This window comes from Pholis gunnellus (assembly GCF_910591455.1).
Source record: "Pholis gunnellus genome assembly, chromosome: 9".
In the NCBI taxonomy this organism is placed as follows: domain Eukaryota; kingdom Metazoa; phylum Chordata; class Actinopteri; order Perciformes; family Pholidae; genus Pholis; species Pholis gunnellus.
In genome coordinates this window covers 12,575,916-12,594,511 of record NC_136535.1, presented here as the reverse complement: position 1 = coordinate 12,594,511, position 18,596 = coordinate 12,575,916, and the positions used below count along the sequence as shown (strand labels likewise).

At 41.0% G+C, this 18,596-nt stretch overlaps 3 protein-coding genes across 3 annotated transcripts; 1 reads left to right on the top strand and 2 right to left on the bottom strand.

Annotated features, from left to right (window-relative positions):
- Nucleotides 1–706: 706 nt before the first annotated feature.
- Nucleotides 707–5,054, top strand: LOC306701173 (extracellular calcium-sensing receptor-like; the record flags this gene model as incomplete). The annotated part of the gene is made up of 9 exons (XM_079166428.1): nt 707–951; nt 1,239–1,533; nt 1,685–1,771; nt 2,049–2,318; nt 2,647–2,853; nt 2,947–3,222; nt 3,614–3,838; nt 3,942–4,065; nt 4,144–5,054. The coding sequence occupies 9 exons, from the start codon at nt 707–709 to the stop codon at nt 5,052–5,054; spliced, it is 2,640 nt and encodes an 879-aa protein (XP_079022554.1).
- A 1,616-nt stretch (nt 5,055–6,670) lies between these two features.
- LOC306700850 (extracellular calcium-sensing receptor-like) lies at nt 6,671–10,387 on the bottom strand (the record flags this gene model as incomplete). Its single annotated transcript, XM_079165976.1, has 10 exons — nt 10,171–10,387; nt 9,960–10,051; nt 9,493–9,672; nt 9,214–9,402; nt 8,555–9,091; nt 8,181–8,390; nt 7,970–8,093; nt 7,691–7,884; nt 7,192–7,473; nt 6,671–7,093 (listed from the first exon to the last, which is right to left on the bottom strand). Exons 1-10 carry the CDS (start codon nt 10,370–10,372, stop codon nt 6,671–6,673), a joined length of 2,433 nt encoding a protein of 810 aa, XP_079022102.1. The 5' UTR covers nt 10,373–10,387.
- Nucleotides 10,388–13,037: 2,650 nt separating this feature from the next.
- Nucleotides 13,038–16,682, bottom strand: LOC306700852 (extracellular calcium-sensing receptor-like; the record flags this gene model as incomplete). Its single annotated transcript, XM_079165978.1, has 10 exons — nt 16,466–16,682; nt 16,257–16,348; nt 15,789–15,968; nt 15,510–15,698; nt 14,851–15,387; nt 14,477–14,686; nt 14,266–14,389; nt 13,987–14,180; nt 13,554–13,835; nt 13,038–13,460 (listed from the first exon to the last, which is right to left on the bottom strand). Exons 1-10 carry the CDS (start codon nt 16,665–16,667, stop codon nt 13,038–13,040), a joined length of 2,433 nt encoding a protein of 810 aa, XP_079022104.1. The 5' UTR covers nt 16,668–16,682.
- Nucleotides 16,683–18,596: the final 1,914 nt, after the last annotated feature.

Here is an 18,596-nt window from a genome sequence, read left to right as displayed (position 1 = left end):
ACTATTATGTATTGAGGGAAATAAGTAGTCACCCTTACAGGTTCCATGCATAGAAATACAATTAACAAATCTATAACATTGCAAATTCGACAGACAAATGTGGAAATACGTCTTTCGCACATTTTTCTGCAGAACTGATCATATCTAAAACCTGCCAAAATACCATGGTTGCCAGCCAGATAAAATAACCCTCCATCAAACAGACACTGTGCAAAGGAGGATGTATTATTTCACCAAATGTCTTGGTATGCTGCTACCATCTAGTGGACATACACATCCATATACACATCCATGGGACATACCCAGGGCTTATTTGAGCATTTGGTGAGTTTAATTTGGTTTGCTTGTCACACACAAATTTGGGATTATACTCCATGTAAAGTTACTCTTCCCATACTGTATATGTATTGTACTGCAGATTGAACCCTCTATTTTACAACAAGGCAAGTAGATGTTTTCCTGGAAGGTAAAACAGTCTCTACTTTATATGCAACCTGATATACATATCAAAGTCAATTGACATTTAAACAAACTAATAAACACACAATATGCCTCAATACAAAATCAATCTTAAATGAAATGCAATTTAGGCCCTGCCCTTACTTTTGCGTATGCCCTGATTGGTGGTGTGCAAGATTAAACAATACTGCAAGTGAATAAAAGGGCTTGGCGATGGATCAGTAAAGGGGTAAACAGGGGGAACGTCATGTGGGCATTTTTGGAAATCAACCTGCTCTTGTTCGTGTACTTCCTGTTGTTGTATTCGTACTTTTCTTCTTCTGTGCCCTCCCATCTTTATTCCACCTCCTGCCAGCTACGGGGACAATTTCATCTAAATGGGATGCACAAGGCTGGAGATGTGGTTCTGGGTGGGCTATTTGAGATTCACTTCTTTTCTGTCTTTCCTGACCTGTCTTTTACCTCAGAGCCACAACAGCCTACCTGCCACAGGTTAGTCTGTCAGGGAAACATTGAAAAGCAAAAAGTGGGGGAGGTCAATCTTATTAGTGCAATGTATTTTATATAATAAGAATTTACTCTGAAATGGAAAAAAAGGCATTTTGTATTTGTGCCATTTTGGACACATCACTTTTTTTGCACAGCCTCCTTTAGTATTGTAATAACTGTTGCTATTCAACTGGCTTTATTGTTTTCAAAATATGTAATTGTGCAACCTGTACATGTCTACACAATTGCTATTTGATGTTGTTTTTTCAACGGTGGTATTTTTGTGTTAGTTTTGATATTCTAGGATTCAGGCAGGCCCAGAGCATGGCCTTTGCTATTGATGAGATCAACAGAAACACCAAGCTGCTGCCTAACGTGACTTTGGGATATAGTCTTTATGATAACTGCGTCAAACTAGGAATTGGATTCCGTGCAGCGTTGTCATTAGCCAGTAGTCGAGAAGAGCAGTTTATATTAGACGATACCTGTGTAGGAACCCCTCCGGTCCTAGGAATTGTGGGTGATTCTTCCTCTACACGTTCTATTGCCATCTCCACTGTCCTAGGTTTGTACAGAGTACCTATGGTAAGTTTTCCGCCGTAAATCTTTCGAATCATTTTGATTTAGTTTCAAATTGAATGTCAATTTTAAACATGGACTAATCCACTTGAAAAGTTTGAAGGGTCGGTAAAGGCTTTGAATGTTTTTAGGCTGTATAGTCTGTCTTTTTTAACAGGTGAGTTACTTTGCCACATGTTCGTGCCTGAGTGACCGGCAAAAGTTTCCATCCTTCTTTAGGACGATCCCAAGTGACGCTTTCCAGGTGAACGTCTATCAGCGACATAAAAAAGCATAAAAAAAGCCGTTGCACCTAAACATTCCTCAGAAAGAACATCCCTGTGCTGCAATGAATAATGTATTCCTTTAGCGTAATACCTGTCACATTCCTTGTACTATTGACGGAGGAGCTGTTTTCTCTGAGCTAACAATGCTGAAAGGCAACGGTTAAACATGGTCCATTGTGGAACCTGTTTATCAGGTTCCCAACTGAAAGATTATTCCAGCCTGTGCACTAATCCCACCACTCTGCATTTACTTAGGTGCGTGCTATGATTCAGATTCTCCGGCACTTTGGCTGGACTTGGACGGGTCTGCTGGTCAGTGATGATGATTATGGACTCCATGCTGCCCGTTCCTTCCAATCTGACATGGCTCAGTCTGGTGCAGGGTGTCTGGCCTACCTAGAGGTTTTGCCCTGGGGCAATGACCCAGCAGAACTAAGGAGAATTGTGGATGTGATGAGGAAATCTACAGCTCGTGTGGTCATTGTCTTTGCACATGAGAGTCACATGATTAACCTCATGGAAGAGGTTGGGCTTGAAATAGTTTATTCATAACTTAATATAATTATACACCATAATGTTTTATTTATCAAACCGAAAAATGTAAGTTACAGTAAAACGTCCTGTGAAAAATAGATTTAATTGAATAAATCACGTCTTATTGTTCAAGGCGCTGTAAGCAGGGAATTAGACTGAGATCACTAACTGACACAAATTACATTGACCTCTAGTTATAATGACATGTATCACTTTGCTCATAATACTGTGTAAAACACATGTTTGAATGACTAAGGCAAGACACCAACCATGTCATGACAATATGAATTTACATATTTTGATATATTGCAATGCACAGGTGGTGAGGCAGAATGTGACAGGCCTACAGTGGATAGCCAGCGAAGCCTGGATTGCAGCTACTGTACTTCAGACTCCCCGACTCATGCCGTACATAGGTGGCACTCTGGGCATTGCCATCCGTCGAGGAGAAATACCAGGTTTCAAGGATTTCCTGTTACAAATACGACCTGACCTACAACACAACAAAAGCTATGGAAATAGCATGGTGAGTTTAACCTTGCAATCTGATCTGGTATTTTGCAAAACTAATACATTACATTGTCATAATGTTTGACACTCTGTTTTGAATACATTTCAGGTAAATCAGTTTTGGGAATACACATTTCAGTGTAGATTTGCACCACCTCATGCAGGTTGGGTGGACGCTGGGGGATCACTATGCACTGGACAGGAAGATCTAGAGAATGTGGAGACTGAGTTCTTGGACATTTCAAACCTTAGGCCAGAGTACAACGTGTACAAGGCGGTGTATGCCCTGGCGTATGCTCTTGATAACATGCTGCAATGCGAGCCAGGGAGAGGGCCTTTCAGTGGGAACAGCTGTGGAACTTTGCAAAGACTGGAGTCATGGCAGGTGGGATATCAGTTTACACTCCACCTGTTTAGGTCACTAAATCCTGTGCTGCAGCATATATTGTGGAGTAGGGTTTAGGGTATAGAATTAAATACAAAGCTGTGTGTTTACTATTCTTAGAGAAAATAGCTGAAAGGATTTTCCCTTCATGGGTAACAGCAGTGGATAACAATATCAGGTCAGAGGCAACAACTGTTGTCACTGGATATACGGTATTATCAGTGATGTGACTTCTCTTTAAAGAAAATGCTGTGTTGGAATTGTTGGAGGCATGTCTTCAAATGTTCATAAGTGTAGTATACAGTTGAAATGTTGAATACTAAGCACTGATGTGTCACCATGGTTATTTTTTATGTGTCCTTTTTTATTTTCCTTATTTTGATAATCATAGCTTGTGTATTACTTGGAAATGGTCAACTTCACCACACCATTTGGTGATCAAGTGTCATTTGATGAGAATGGTGATGCCATACCAATATATGATGTCATGAACTGGCTGTGGCTCCCTGGCGGAAGAACTAAAATTCAGAATGTGGGTGAGGTTAAAGAGTCAGCCAAAGGTGAAGAACTCACACTTGATGAAGACAAAATCTTCTGGAACTCTGAATCCAAAAAGGTTATTCCTGATTATTCAGACAACTATTTTGTATCCCATGGATGACTCATTATAGCAGTGTAGAGTAGTGCAGTGTAACGGATATTTATTTTTCTACGTATAGGCACCCAGGTCAGTGTGCAGTGAGAGCTGTCCTCCAGGTACCCGGATGGCCAGAAAGAAGGGGGAATCTGAGTGCTGTTTTGACTGCATCCCTTGTTCTGAGGGAAAGATCAGCAATGAGACTGGTTGGTATTCAGTTTTAAACAGAGCAGTTTGGAGATATAATTTAAGCATGTATCTCAACACTTTCCCTGTCTTCTCAGACTCCCTGGAGTGCACCAATTGTCCAGAGGATTTCTGGTCCAGCCCCCAGCGTGACCAATGTGTTCCTAAGAAAACTGAGTTCCTCTCTTATCAAGAACCTCTGGGTATCTGCTTGACAACCATCTCGTTGCTGGGCACATTCATCTGTGCTGTTGTCCTGTGGATCTTTATCTATTATCACAGCACCCCTATAGTACGCGCCAACAATTCAGAACTTAGTTTTCAGCTATTGCTGTCACTTAAATTATGTTTCCTGTGTTCACTGCTGTTTATCGGCCGGCCCAGGCTGTGGACATGCCAACTGAGACATGCAGCATTTGGGATCAGCTTTGTGCTTTGTGTCTCATGTATTCTGGTAAAGACCATGGTGGTTCTGGCTGTGTTCAAGGCCTCCAAGCCAGGAGGTGGAACCAGTCTAAAGTGGTTTGGTGCTGTGCAGCAGAGAGGGACAGTTATAGTTCTTACTTCTATTCAGGCAGCAATCTGCACTGCTTGGATTGTCTCTGCCTCACCAGCTCCCCATAAAAACACTCAATACCACAAGGACAAGATAGTTTATGAATGTGTAGTTGGGTCCACCGTTGGTTTTGCAGTGTTACTGGGCTATATTGGCTTACTGGCTATCCTCAGCTTCATATTAGCATTTCTGGCAAGAAATCTTCCAGATAGTTTCAATGAGGCCAAGCTCATCACTTTCAGCATGCTGATCTTCTGTGCTGTGTGGGTGGCCTTTGTCCCTGCTTACATCAACTCTCCAGGCAAATATGCAGATGCAGTGGAGGTTTTTGCCATACTGGCATCTAGTTTTGGTCTCTTGGTGGCACTGTTTGGACCCAAATGTTATATAATCCTGCTGAGACCAGAGAGGAACACAAAGAAAGCAATCATGGGTCGGATCATCCAGTCATAAAACATGCACTTAGATTACCAAGGCATAATTTATGCATTTTCTTTATTTAATACAAAAATACTTTTGGGGAGAAACGTTGATACTAATAGCGATGTTAAATTATTGTGAAAGCTGGGCTGATGACTTGGCTCATATATGAAAGAATCAGTGTTTCAAACAGGACTTAGTGAGACTATGAAGGAGGACATTGGACCCTTTGAGGGGTCATGCATGTTAAAATTGTTTGTACATTTTAAAGTTAAATGCATCAATGTTGTGCACTTTGAGACAAATTTAGGAGACGAGATCTATGACGAACTTTGTGCCCTTTTTCTAGCAGTGGTGGAATGTAAGTAAGTAGAAATGTAAGCAGAAACAAACTGAAAAAAGCAAAGGAATTTCAGGAAACTTGATGGAAAAATACAAGCATCTGAGATAAAAGCTGTCTATGAAAGCATTTGCATACTCTGACTATGCAGTGCCTCTAACTTCCACTAAGTCAGTGTCTTTAGGAACGACTGACACTGTTGCAGGGTTAGAAGGCTCTGCTTTACACAAAGTATAAACTTTGTTAAATTTAACATTAACTTCGCTGTCTCTCCATGCATACAAAATAATACATTTTAATGAATAAAATGTATTGTCATCAAATGAACTGCTTTAATGTGTTTCTCTGCACCATGTCAATTGGCAAATCATTTTAATTCAAAATAGATTAAATAGGTACTGTCACATTGGAAAAGATAATTAAATAGTTATTGCTATACAAACCTCACTAGCTTCCTGATTAAAATAAACTGATGAATTAGACATGATGAATGACTTAGAGTCAGAGCATGGAACTACAAGTATCCCCATGAGCTACAAACCTTGGCAGTCTTTAATCTCCAGTAGAAACACCTTTTTTTTGTTTCTCATTCCTGGAACTTGCATGGTTTCTTTATTTGCTAATGTTTTATATTTGTGCAGTGCAATTCTGTATTTTGGTTGTGTTTTTAAATTGGTGTTTTATTCAATTTGCATTTGTTTTCTTTTTTGTTCCAGATGTCCCGATGAAAGATACTTGGTGTTTTAGCTCTGTTCAATTTTGTTCTATGCACTGGCAGTTCTTCTGTATTTTGGTATGTTTTCTAGACTATTGCAGTCCACTGAGCTCCCATTACCACTGTAGTTATTTGTCTTCCTGATATTGACCACAAGCACTTCACAACAACATATGCAGGTATTGAGTACAGAAACCTTGAATGTACATCCATAGTACAGTCTGCAAAATCAGAACCCAATATGAGAAATATTTAACATAAGACAGGTGCCTGCTTTCATTCTGTGATTGATCTTTTCACAGAGACAATAAACACAATTTGATATGAACATTCTTTTAATTATGTCAAAGGTTTGATATCTTCAGTAATTATAGATATGGCATTAGGCAATGACATGTAGAGATATGCTAAACACTAAAGCAACAATAGTTACTGTAAAATACAATATTTCTGATTTTTGGAAAATCAATCAACATTTTTTATAGTTTCATGACATTACATATGATAAAACTAGGAGGACCTGAAGAATGGCTGTATGGGGAATATTGGTCATATTTGATTTACTCATACGTGTGCATTGTTAATTTATGCCAGTCATCGGGCCATCAGGTGTTTTTTAGTGTTTTTCTCAGGCCTCAAGAGAATGATGAAACATTTGGGGGCAAAAATGCAGAGCAGTAAACCATAGCTAGAGGCCAGGATTGCAAAAATCTCCACAGCAACAGTGTATTTCCCAGGAGAGCTAATGTAAGCAGGGACAAAGGCCACCCAGACAGCACAGAATATCAGCATGCTGAAGGTGATCAGTTTGGCCTCGTTGAACTTGTCAGGGAGTTTCCGAGCAAGAAAGGCCAGGAGGAGACAGGTGCAGGCCAGCAGACCAATGTAACCCAGAACCAGAGAGAAGCCCACCACAGAGGCCATGGCACACTCCAAGGTGACCGTTGACCCTTGGAAACCCAGATCACGTTGAGGCACAGGGGGGCTGAGGGACAGCCATGTCACACAGATGATAATCTGTATTAAAAAAAAATGTAATCAAATTAATGTAAAATGTTGTATATCAAAGTTTATGTGCATATTAAAACAAATTAAAACTAAAAAATGTTTAGTACCTGTACACAAGTAAGAAGACAAATGCTTCCTCTCTGTTGGCCTGGACCAAACCACTTCATCAAGGCTCCAGCACCAGGCCTAGCTGAGCGGAAAGCTGCCAGAACAACTATAGTCTTGACTTGAAGGCAGGAAACACAAAGAACAAAACTGATCCCAAAAGCTGCCTGTTGGAATCGACAAGACCAAACTGATGGACGACCAATGAAGACCAGTGAGCACAGGAAGCACAACTTCAGGGACAGGAGAAGCAGGAAGCTCAGTTCTGAATTGTTGGCTCGCACCTACAATTGAAAAATTTTAAAATAATTCGAGCACATTAACCATAAGCCAAACAGGACATGTTTAAGGTGAACCTAATGTTTTGTTCGCCAACTTACCTTGTAGAAAAAAATGGCATGTAGGGTATTAAATGAAACAGATTGATCAGCTAAAGCTGCACAGAGACAATTTGTTGAAAGTGTACAGTACGGTATTAATTACATTATTTAAGGATCTCACCATAGGTGTTTGACGGTAATAAAGAAACACCACAAACACAGCTGTTGTCACCGCTGCACCAGACACAGCTGCTGTAGTCAGGGCAATGCCCAAGGTTTCATTAAAGGAAAGGAAGTCCAGCTGGCGAGGGATGCAGGCAGTTCGCTCAGCATTGGACCAAAAATCAGATGGACAACGGTCACAGTGAAGTGAATCTGGGAGAGGAAGAGAGAGAAGGGTAAAGGAGATTCAAATATAAGGAACATCATTTTCTGATGTTTTGGATTGTAATTTCTTCACCAGTTTGATTGCTAATCTCCCCTTCAGCACATTGGACACAGTCAAAGCAGCAGAGAGGTTCTCCTTTTTTGTTGGCCTTTCGGGTACCTGGGGGACAGCTCTCAGTGCAGACTGAAGTCGGCACCTAACAAAAACAATATATTTAAGACAAAATGCCTTGTGAATCATATTTTAGTACTGGCCTGAATCAATATTTTTATTTTTTAACCACCTGGTTGGATCCTGTGCTCCACTGAATGGTTGATTCATTAAGGTGGAGGTCAAACCCGTCCACACGACCGATCAAAACAAGTTTGAGTGACCCCTCAGGGGTTTCTTGCCAGTTGACAAGGTCGTACTTTGCTGGAATGTCGGCACCTTGGAAATAAAACATTTCCCCCTGTGGTGTGGTGAAATTCAGGTTGTTCAAGTGCTGCAACAGCTGAAAGTATAAAGATATTAAATATAGTCATATTGACACACTGACAGCATGTGCAAAATAATGCCTATGACAAACCTATTTGGGGGTTTATTAACATCATTATGGAATTTGAAAAACATAGGGAAGATTTTCAGGCTCAGTGAAATACTGAGTATCATGCTAACCTCTATCGGTTTGATGTGTTTTGGAGAAGAGCAGGTGGAGCTGTTGTTTCCGGATGAGCTTTCTCTATCGGGGCAGGAGAGAAGGCTGTGAAGGGCATGAGCTGCAGCATAAACAGCAAGGTAGACGTTATATGTCACTCTTAGCTGGGAGATATCAGTGAAGGGATTCTTCACTCCCTCCAAGGACTCTGTCCCACTGCAGAGTGGCAGAGAACCTTTCTGAGAGAATCTATTGGCAGGAGATGATGTAGAAATATTTAATGGGGTTACATATTTGAAAGATGGAGAGGAATGTGAAAAGAGAGGTGAGGCCCCAGAACTGCACCCAAATTCCGCTTCCCAGAATTCTCTTAGGAACTCATCTTCAGGACGATGAATTGGGTGCAAACTTCTGATATAATTTTCAAATCCAGGTATAGGTGAACTTTTAACAGCAACACCAAAAACCCCTTTTGCTACTTTAGTTGAGACAACATTTTGGAGAAGATCGCCACTGGTGCTCCAAGCCTCACTTGCCAGATATTGTCTGTCAGTCACCTAGTGATAGCAAGAAGACAAGATCACGATCAAGATAGGAATGATATTGTTATAATATAAAATGTCTTAATTCTCTATTGCATTTACTATATTCAATACACAATTGTTTTTCATTTGCTCACATTTATCTTGGCTAGTTGCAGAAAGAGTTCTTTCACATCTGTGTACCAGGTAAAGATCAGAATCACTTTTGCAGTCGAGGCCTGAATTGTGAGGGCTGCTCGTCTGGCGTCACTCACAATGTTTTTCCTTTGGAGAGTCTCTACAAATGCCAGACACACCCCTGCCCTCTGAGTCTCCTCCTGAAAAACCTGACATATACAGTTGAAAGGAGCAAAAAGATTAGATTTCGAAAAAGCATTCAAGTGTTGATGTCTTCTATAGATGCCAAATGAAAACACCTTTATTGCCACAAGGCCATAATCGTTGTTTGCTACAACTGCTCCGATCCAGGTCCAATTGAAGCGTATAGAAAGCTGGGCAATAGCCCGGGCTTGGTAAATATCACTGGGCATGGTCCTGAAGAAGTTAGGAAATTGGAGCCTGTCACTCAGACATGGACAGCTCGCGAAGTAGCTGATCTGAAAGATCAGAAGAAAAAAGTTACACATACCTATCTTCTTAAAACAAGCAGGTGTGTTTGATGTGATTTTCGCCCAGACTTAATGTCCTCATCCCAAAAAGTGTTGTTTTCCTGCCCTAGAAGGAAACCTTTCACTGCAGTTTAGAGAAAAATTACGTCCTCTCCCAGAAAGGAAAATAAAACATTGCCAATGGTATAAGATAGTGAAGTAAAATATGGCACCAGGTCCCTAAAGTAGGGAGAAACAAGTTACAGTACAGTGTTTATTCTGTATTCAAAACTCACTAAAGGTACAGAGAGTGGCCCCAGGGTTCTGGAGAGTATCTGTCCTGTTACGGATGAAGGACCACCAATGATTAAGGGAACACGATGATCACCTAAAGACAGCAATAAAAGAAGAAATGAAGGGTTTGTTACATGAAAAATAATGTTTACAGAACCAAAATGCATCATCTCAATTCTGTTATGGACAGAGTACAGATACGCAACAAGCTACCTCTCCTTTCTATGATTCCTTCTCCAGCAGAATAGTCTGGAGGGTCTGTTGTATTACAGCTGGCGTTGTCTCCTCCAACCAGTGACAGTGCTGTCTTGAGAGCCCATGGTGGCCGGCCACAGCTATCTAAGATCTGGTACCCCAGCTTCACACCTGGTAGCAGCCTTGTACTGTGATTGATTTCCTCCACCGCAAACACCATAGCATATATGTACTGTAATGGAACATTTTCTAAACTGAGACCACAGGAAGAATAGATGAAAATGAGAGAAAGATCAATCAAAATGTTGAAGCCACCAGTATTGATCTGTATTTTTAAGTTTCTGTCATATAAAGAAAGACCCAAGTTGCAAAGATGCTAATTATTGTTGCGCAATCATTGTGATTCCACAGTATTGAAAGTAAATAGTGCAGAGCAGAGTTTTACCCAGTGCAAGGTTTGTAGTGCGGCAGCTGAGTGAAGTCGTTGTCGATAGCTGGAGGTTTGTAGTGAAGAGAAAAGAGCCCACCAATCACTACATCTCCATCCTGCAGCAGACCATGGTTGCTGGGTGCACCCCACCGAGAGCAAGTCGCTGTCTGAACACACTGCAGTCCCACCCTGAGCCCCAGCTGTCTGTCCACAAGCCAGACTAGGATCAGAGATGGGACTGAGGAGGGCCACAGAGTGAAGAGACAAGAGAACCAACACATGGATGCAGCTGTTCTGGACACTTAGAATATGTACAATATACTCAGTTAAGTTTCTCAGAGGCAGTACATTCAACATACATAAACAGTTGTGGAATGAAAAAGTTATATTTCTAGACATCCACCGAAAGCAAAAACACTTTGAAGTTCAGTTGCACAGCCAACTGACAGTATCCAAACTGTGACATACCCCCCTTGTCTTCTGAACAGTTGAACCGTTGATGTGGGTACTTATAATATATGTAAAGCCTTTTTGCAACCAAGTAAACAGGATGGCACACAATCCCAAATTACTCCTCTCTAGAGTGCCAGTAAGACAATAACAGCATGATGGCAAATAATTAGTGTTTGTGTGTGGGTGGTGGAAGTGCAATGTGTGTGTACATGAAAGCCAATGTATTAGTTTTTCCTTTATTACATTGAGTTCTTCAATACTTTATTTTATATGCAGGAAATCTATGTTTTCTTGATATTTGGATCAATGGGCCGGCCTGGTATACAACAGTTCCTGCTGACCTTTGCTTTATTGGTGAGACAGGCATGATGAGACAAATATCTAGCACAAATGCACATTTCAAGCAAAAGCTGATAAAGGTCATACAGAGAGGTCTTTTTTGAAGGGGCATCTGTAAGTCTGGCATAACTGTCAAATCTGAATTATAGAAACTGACCTCATGAATATAAATAACTGTTGCCAATAATGACATTTGGTAAGGAAAATACTCTGTCAGTGCAGAGTTGCTGCTACTGTGAAGATTTCTGTCATGACATCATGACATTAGCTGAAGGTAAAAGGACTTACTCATCAACAAATGATACATTTCAGAACATGTCCTTGTAACAGTTTTAGAAGGACACACCAAGTCTCATCATTTAATTATATGTATGGGCTTTTAGTGTGTTTTAAGATGGCTCTCAAAAACAGCGTTTGCAATTCCCTCAGACCAGATCACGTTTAGTTTGGTTCGTCTTTATTCTCCTTCATGGGTAATTTGACTCTCAGCATGGCAAAAACAAACAACTGACAACTGACACTGTTGCAGGGTTAGAAGGCTCCACTTTACACACAGTAAGCACGTTGTTAAATTTAACATTAACTTCGCTGTCTCTCCATGTATACAAAATAATAAATTGTAATCAATTAAATGTCTTGTCATCAAATGAACTGCTTTAATGTGTTTCTCTGCACCATGTCAATTGGCAAATAATTTTAATTCAAAATAGATTAAATAGGTATTGCCACATTGGAAAAGATAATTAAATAGTTATTGCTATACAAACCTCACTAGCTTCCTGATTAAAATGAACTGATGAATTACACATGACGAATGACTTAGAGTCAGAGCATGGGACTGCAAGTATCCCCATGAGCTACAAACCTTGGCAGTCTTTAATCTCCAGTAGAAACACCTTTTTTTTGTTACTCATTCCTGGAACTTGCATGGTTTCTTTATTTGCTAATGGTTTATATATGTGCAGTGCAATTCTGTATTTTGGTTGTCGTTTTAAATTGGTGTTTTATTCAATTTGTATTTGTTTTCTTTTTTGTTCCAGATGTCCCAATGAAAGATACTTGGTGTTTTAGTTCTGTTCAATTTTGTTCTATGCACTGGCAGTTCTTCTGTATTTTGGTATGTTTTCTAGACTATTGCAGTCCACTGAGCTCCCATTACCACTGTAGTTATTTGTCTTCCTGATATTGACCACAAGCACTTCACAACAATATATGCAGGTATTGAGTACAGAAACCTTGAATGTACATCCATAGTACAGTCTGCAACATCAGAACCCAATACGAGAAATATTTAACATAAGACAGGTGCCTGCTTTCATTCTGTGATTGATCTTTTCACAGAGACAATAAACACAATTTGATATGAACATTCTTTTTATTATGTGAAAGGTTTGATATCTTCAGTAATTATAGATATGGCATTAGGCAATGACATGTAGAGATATGCTAAACACTAAAGCAACAATAGTGACTATAACATACAATATTTCTTATTTTTTTGAAAATCAATCAACATTTTTTTATAGTTTCATGACATTACATTTGATAAATGCATAGAAATTGAAAAAAAAAACTAAAACTAAGAGGACCTGAAGAATGGCTGTGTGGGGAATATTGGTCATATTTGATTTACTCATACGTGTGCATTGTTAATTTATGCCAGTCATCGGGCCATCAGGTGTTTTTTTGTGTTTTTCTCAGGCCTCAAAAGAATGATGAAACATTTGGGGGAAAAAATGCAGAGCAGTAAACCATAGCTAGAGGCCAGGATTGCAAAAATCTCCACAGCAACAGTGTATTTCCCAGGAGAGCTAATGTAAGCAGGGACAAAGGCCACCCAGACAGCACAGAATATCAGCATGCTGAAGGTGATCAGTTTGGCCTCGTTGAACTTGTCAGGAAGTTTCCGAGCAAGAAAGGCCAGGAGGAGACAGGTGCAGGCCAGCAGACCAATGTAACCCAGAACCAGAGAGAAGCCCACCACAGAGGCCATGGCACACTCCAAGGTGACCGTTGACCCTTGGAAACCCAGATCACGTTGAGGCACAGGGGGGCTGAGGGACAACCATGTCACACAGATGATAATCTGGATGAAAAGTAAACACATGTCAGTGTTATCATTTTTTATATCAAGTGAAGAAAAGTTTTCATCATTGAATCACCAAAACAGTATTCACACCTGTATAGATGTAAAGAGGCAGACACTTCCTCTCTGTTGGCCTGGACCAAACCACTTCATCAAGGCTCCAGCACCAGGCCGAGCTGAACGGAAAACAGCAAGAACTACTACGGTTTTGACTAGCAGGCAGGAAACACAAAGTACAAAGCTGATCCCAAAAGCTGCCTGTTGGAACCGACAAGACCAGACTGATGGACGACCAATGAAGACCAGTGAGCACAGGAAGCACAACTTCAGGGACAGGAGAAGCAGGAAGCTCAGTTCTGAATTGTTGGCTCGCACCTTGAGGGGAATCAGATTACCAGACAAATACGTGACCACTTAAACAATACAATACCTGTGCACGGACAAAAAAACAAATTAAAGAAACAAATGTGGAAGAATTTCAAATGCATACAACACACTCATGTGTTATATTAGTCTAGGTTCTTACCACAGGTGTTTGACGGTAACAGAGAAACATCACAAACACAGCTGTTGACACCACTGCACCAGACACAGCTGCTGTAGTCAGGGCAATGCCCAAGGTTTCATTAAAGGAAAGGAAGTCCAGCTGGCGAGGGATGCAGGCAGTTCGCTCAGCATTGGACCAAAAATCAGATGGACAACGCTCACAGTGAAGGGAATCTGGGAGAGGAAGAGAGAGAAGGGTAAAGGAGATTCAAATATAAGGAACATCATTTTCTGATGTTTTGGATTGTAATTTCTTCACCAGTTTGATTGCTAATCTCCCCTTCAGCACATTGGACACAGTCAAAGCAGCAGAGAGGTTCTCCTTTTTTGTTGGCCTTTCGGGTACCTGGGGGACAGCTCTCAGTGCACACTGAAGTCGGCACCTAACAAAAACAATATATTTAAGACAAAATGCCTTGTGAATCATATTTTAGTACTGGCCTGAATCAATATTGTTATTTTTTAACCACCTGGTTGGATCCTGTGCTCCACTGAATAGCTGATTCATTAAGGTAGAGGTCAAACCCGTCCACACGACCAATCAAAGCAAGTTTGAGTGACCCCTCAGGGGTTTCTTGCCAGTTGACAAGGTCGTACTTTGCTGGAATGTCGGAACCTTGGAAATAAAACATTTCCCCCTGTGGTGTGGTGAAATTCAGGTTGTTCAAGTGCTGCAACAGCTGAAAGTATAAGGATATTAAATATAGTCATATTGACACACTGACAGCATGTGCAAAATAATGCCTATGACAAACCTATTTGAGGGTTTATTAACATCATTATGGAATTTGTAAAGCAAAGGGTAGATTTTCAGGCTCAGTGAAATGCTGAGTATCATGCTAACCTCTATCGGTTTGATGTGTTTTGGAGAAGAGCAGGTGGAGCTGTTGTTTCCGGATGAGCTTTCTCTATCGGGGCAGGAGAGAAGGCTGTGAAGGGCATGAGCTGCAGCATAAACAGCAAGGTAGACGTTATATGTCACCCTAAACCGGGAGATATCAGCGAAGGGATTCTTCACTCCCTCCAGGGACTCTGTCCCACTGCAGAGTGGCAGAGAACCTTTCTGAGAAAATCTATTGGCAGGAGATGATGTAGAAATATTTAATGGGGTTACATATTTGAAAGATGGAGAGGAATGTGAAAAGAGAGGTGAGGCCCCAGAACTGCACCCAAATTCCGCTTCCCAGAATTCTCTTAGGAACTCATCTTCAGGACGATGAATTGGGTGCAAACTTCTGATATAATTTTCAAATCCAGGTATAGGTGAACTTTTAACAGCAACACCAAAAACCCCTTTTGCTACTTTAGTTGAGACAACATTTTGGAGAAGATCACCACTGGTGCTCCAAGCCTCACTTGCCAGATATTGTCTGTCAGTCACCTAGTGATAGCAAGAAGACAAGATCACGATCACGTTAGAAATGAGATCGTTATAATATAAAATGTCTTAATTCTCTATTGCATTTACTATATTCAATACACAATTGTTTTTCATTTGCTCACATTTATCTTGGCTAGTTGCAGAAACAGTTCTTTCACAAATGTGTACCAGGTAAAGATCAGAATCACTTTTGCAGTCGAGGCCTGAATTGTGAGGGCTGCTCGTCTGGCGTCACTCACAATGCTTTCCCTTTGGAGAGTCTCTACAAATGCCAGACACACCCCTGCCCTCCGAGTCTCCTCCTGAAAAAGCTGACATAAACAGTTGAAAGGAGCAAAAAGATTAGATTTATGAAATGGATTCAAGTGTTGATGTCTTGTATAGATGCCAAATGAAAACACCTTTATTGCCACAAGGCCATAATCGTTGTTTTCTACAACTGCTCCGATCCAGGTCCAATTGAAGCGTATAGAAAGCTGGGCAATAGCCCGGGCTTGGTAAATATCACTGGGCATGGTCCTGAAGAAGTTAGGAAATTGGAGCCTGTCACTCAGACATGGACAGCTCGCGAAGTAGCTGATCTGAAAGATCAGAAGAAAAAAGTTACACATACCTATCTTCTTAAAAGAAGCAGGTGTGTTTGATGTTATGTTTGCCCAGACTTAATATCTTCATCCCCAAAAAGTGTTGTTTTCCTGCCCTAGAAGGAAACCTTTCATTGCAGTTTAGAGTAAAATGATGTCCTCTCCCAGAAAGAAAAATAAAACATTTCCAATGGTATAAGATAGTGAAGTCAAATATGGCACCAGGTCCCTAAAGTAGGGAGAAACAAGTTACAGTACAGTGTTTATTCTGTATTCAAAACTCACTAAAGGTACAGAGAGTGGCCCCAGGGTTCTGGAGAGTATCTGTCCTGTTACGGATGAATGACCACCAATGATTAAGGGAACACGATGATCACCTAGACAGCAATAAAAGAAGAAATGAAGGGTTTGCTACATGAAAAATAATGTTTACAGAACCAAAATACATCATCTCAATTCTGTTATGGACAGAGTACAGATACACAACAAGCTACCTCTCCTTTCTATGATTCCTTCTCCAGCAGAATAGTCTGAAGGGTCTGTTGTATTACAGCTGGCGTTGTCTCCTCCAACCAGTGACAGTGCTGTCTTGAGAGCCCACGGCGGCCGGCCACAGCTATCTAAGATCTGGTACCCCAGCTTCACACCTGGTAGCAGCCTTGTACTGTGATTGATTTCCTCCACCGCAAACACCATAGCATATAAGTATTGTAATGGAACATTTTCTAAACTGAGACCACAGGAAGAAGAAATGAAAATGAGAGAAAGATCAATCAAAATGTTGAAGCCACCAGTATTGATCTGTATTTTTAAGTTTCTGTCATATAAAGAAAGACCCAAGTTGCAAAGATGCTAATTATTGTTGCGCAATCATTGTCATTCCACGGTATTGAAAGTAAATAGTGCAGAGCAGAGTTTTACCCAGTGCAAGGTTTGTAGTGCGGCAGCTGAGTGAAGTCGTTGTCAACAGCTGGAGGTTGGAAGTGAAGAGAAAAGAGCCCACCAATCACTACATCTCCATCCTGCAGCAGACCCTGGTTGCCGGTTGCACCCCACCGAGAGCAAGTCGCTGTCTGAACACACTGCAGTCCCACCCTGAGCCCCAGCTGTCTGCCCACAAGCCAGACTAGGAGCAGAGATGGGACTGAGGAGGGCCACAGAGTGAAGAGACAGGAGAACCAACACATGGATGCAGCTGTTCTGGACACTTAGAATATGTACAATATACTCAGTTAGGTTTCTCAGAGGCAGTACATTTAACATACATAAACAGTTGTGGAATGAAAAAGTAAAATCCCTCACAATGCAGTAGGAAAAAGTTATATTTCTAGACATCCACCGAAAGCAAAAACACTTTGAAGTTCAGTAGCACAGCCAACTGACAGTATCCAAACTGTGACATACACCCCTTGTCTTCTGAACAGTTGAACCGTTGATGTGGGTACTTATAATATATGTAAAGCCTTTTTGCAACCAAGTAAACAGGATGGCACACAATCCCAAATTACTCCTCTCTAGAGTGCCAGTAAGACAATAACAGCATGATGGCAAATCATTAGTGTGTGTGTGTGGGTGGTGGAAGTGCAATGTGTGTGTACATGAAAGCCAATGTATTAGTTTTTCCTTTATTAAATTGAGTTCTTCAATACTTCATTTTATATGCAGGAAATCTATGTTTTCTTGATATTTGGGTCAATGGGCCGGCCTGGTATACAACAGTTCCTGCTGACCTTTGCTTTATTGGTGAGACAGGCATGATGAGACAAACGTGTATCGCAAATGCACATGTCAAGCAAAAGCTGGTAAAGGTCATACAGAGAGGTCTTTTTTGAAGAGGCATCTCTAAGGCTGGCATAACTGTCACATCTATGTTATAGAAACTGACCTCATGAATATAAATAACTGTTGCCAATAATGACATTTGGTAAGGAAAATACTCTGTCAGTGCAGAGTTGCAGCTACTGTTAAGATTTCTGTCATGACATCATGACATTAGCTAAAGGTAAAAGGACTTACTCATCAACAAATGATACATTTCAGACCATGTCCTTGTAACAGTTTTAGAAGGACACACCAATTCTCATCATTTAATTATATGTATGGGCTTTTAGTGTGTTTTAAGATGGCTCTCAAAAACAGCGTTTGCAATTCTCTCTGACCAGATCACGTTTAGTTTGGTTCGTCTTTATTCTCCTTCATGGGTAATTTGACTCGCAGCATGGCAAAAACAGACAACAGACAATAGACATTACAGGTATTACCTATTTAGGGATAAAAGATTAGGTCAGTAATTCTGAAAGGTTCTTTGCAGGTTTTCCATGGATCGTGGTTATACCTGGACCGTGGTCGTGCCTCCTGCCATGACCGTGCTGAAACCCACTGCTAGTATCATCCATCCATCCATCCATTTTCCTCCGCTTATCCGGGGTCGGGTTGTGGTGGCAGCAGGCCAAGCAGGCTGACCCTGACTTCCCTCTCGCCCGCAGCATTTTCCAGCTCATACTGGGGGATACCGAGGCATTCCCAGGCGAGCTGAGAGATATAATCCCTCCAGCCTGTTCTGGGTCTTCCCCGGGGTCTCCTTCCAGTTGGACGTGCCCGGAAAACCTCCAGTGGTAGGCGTCC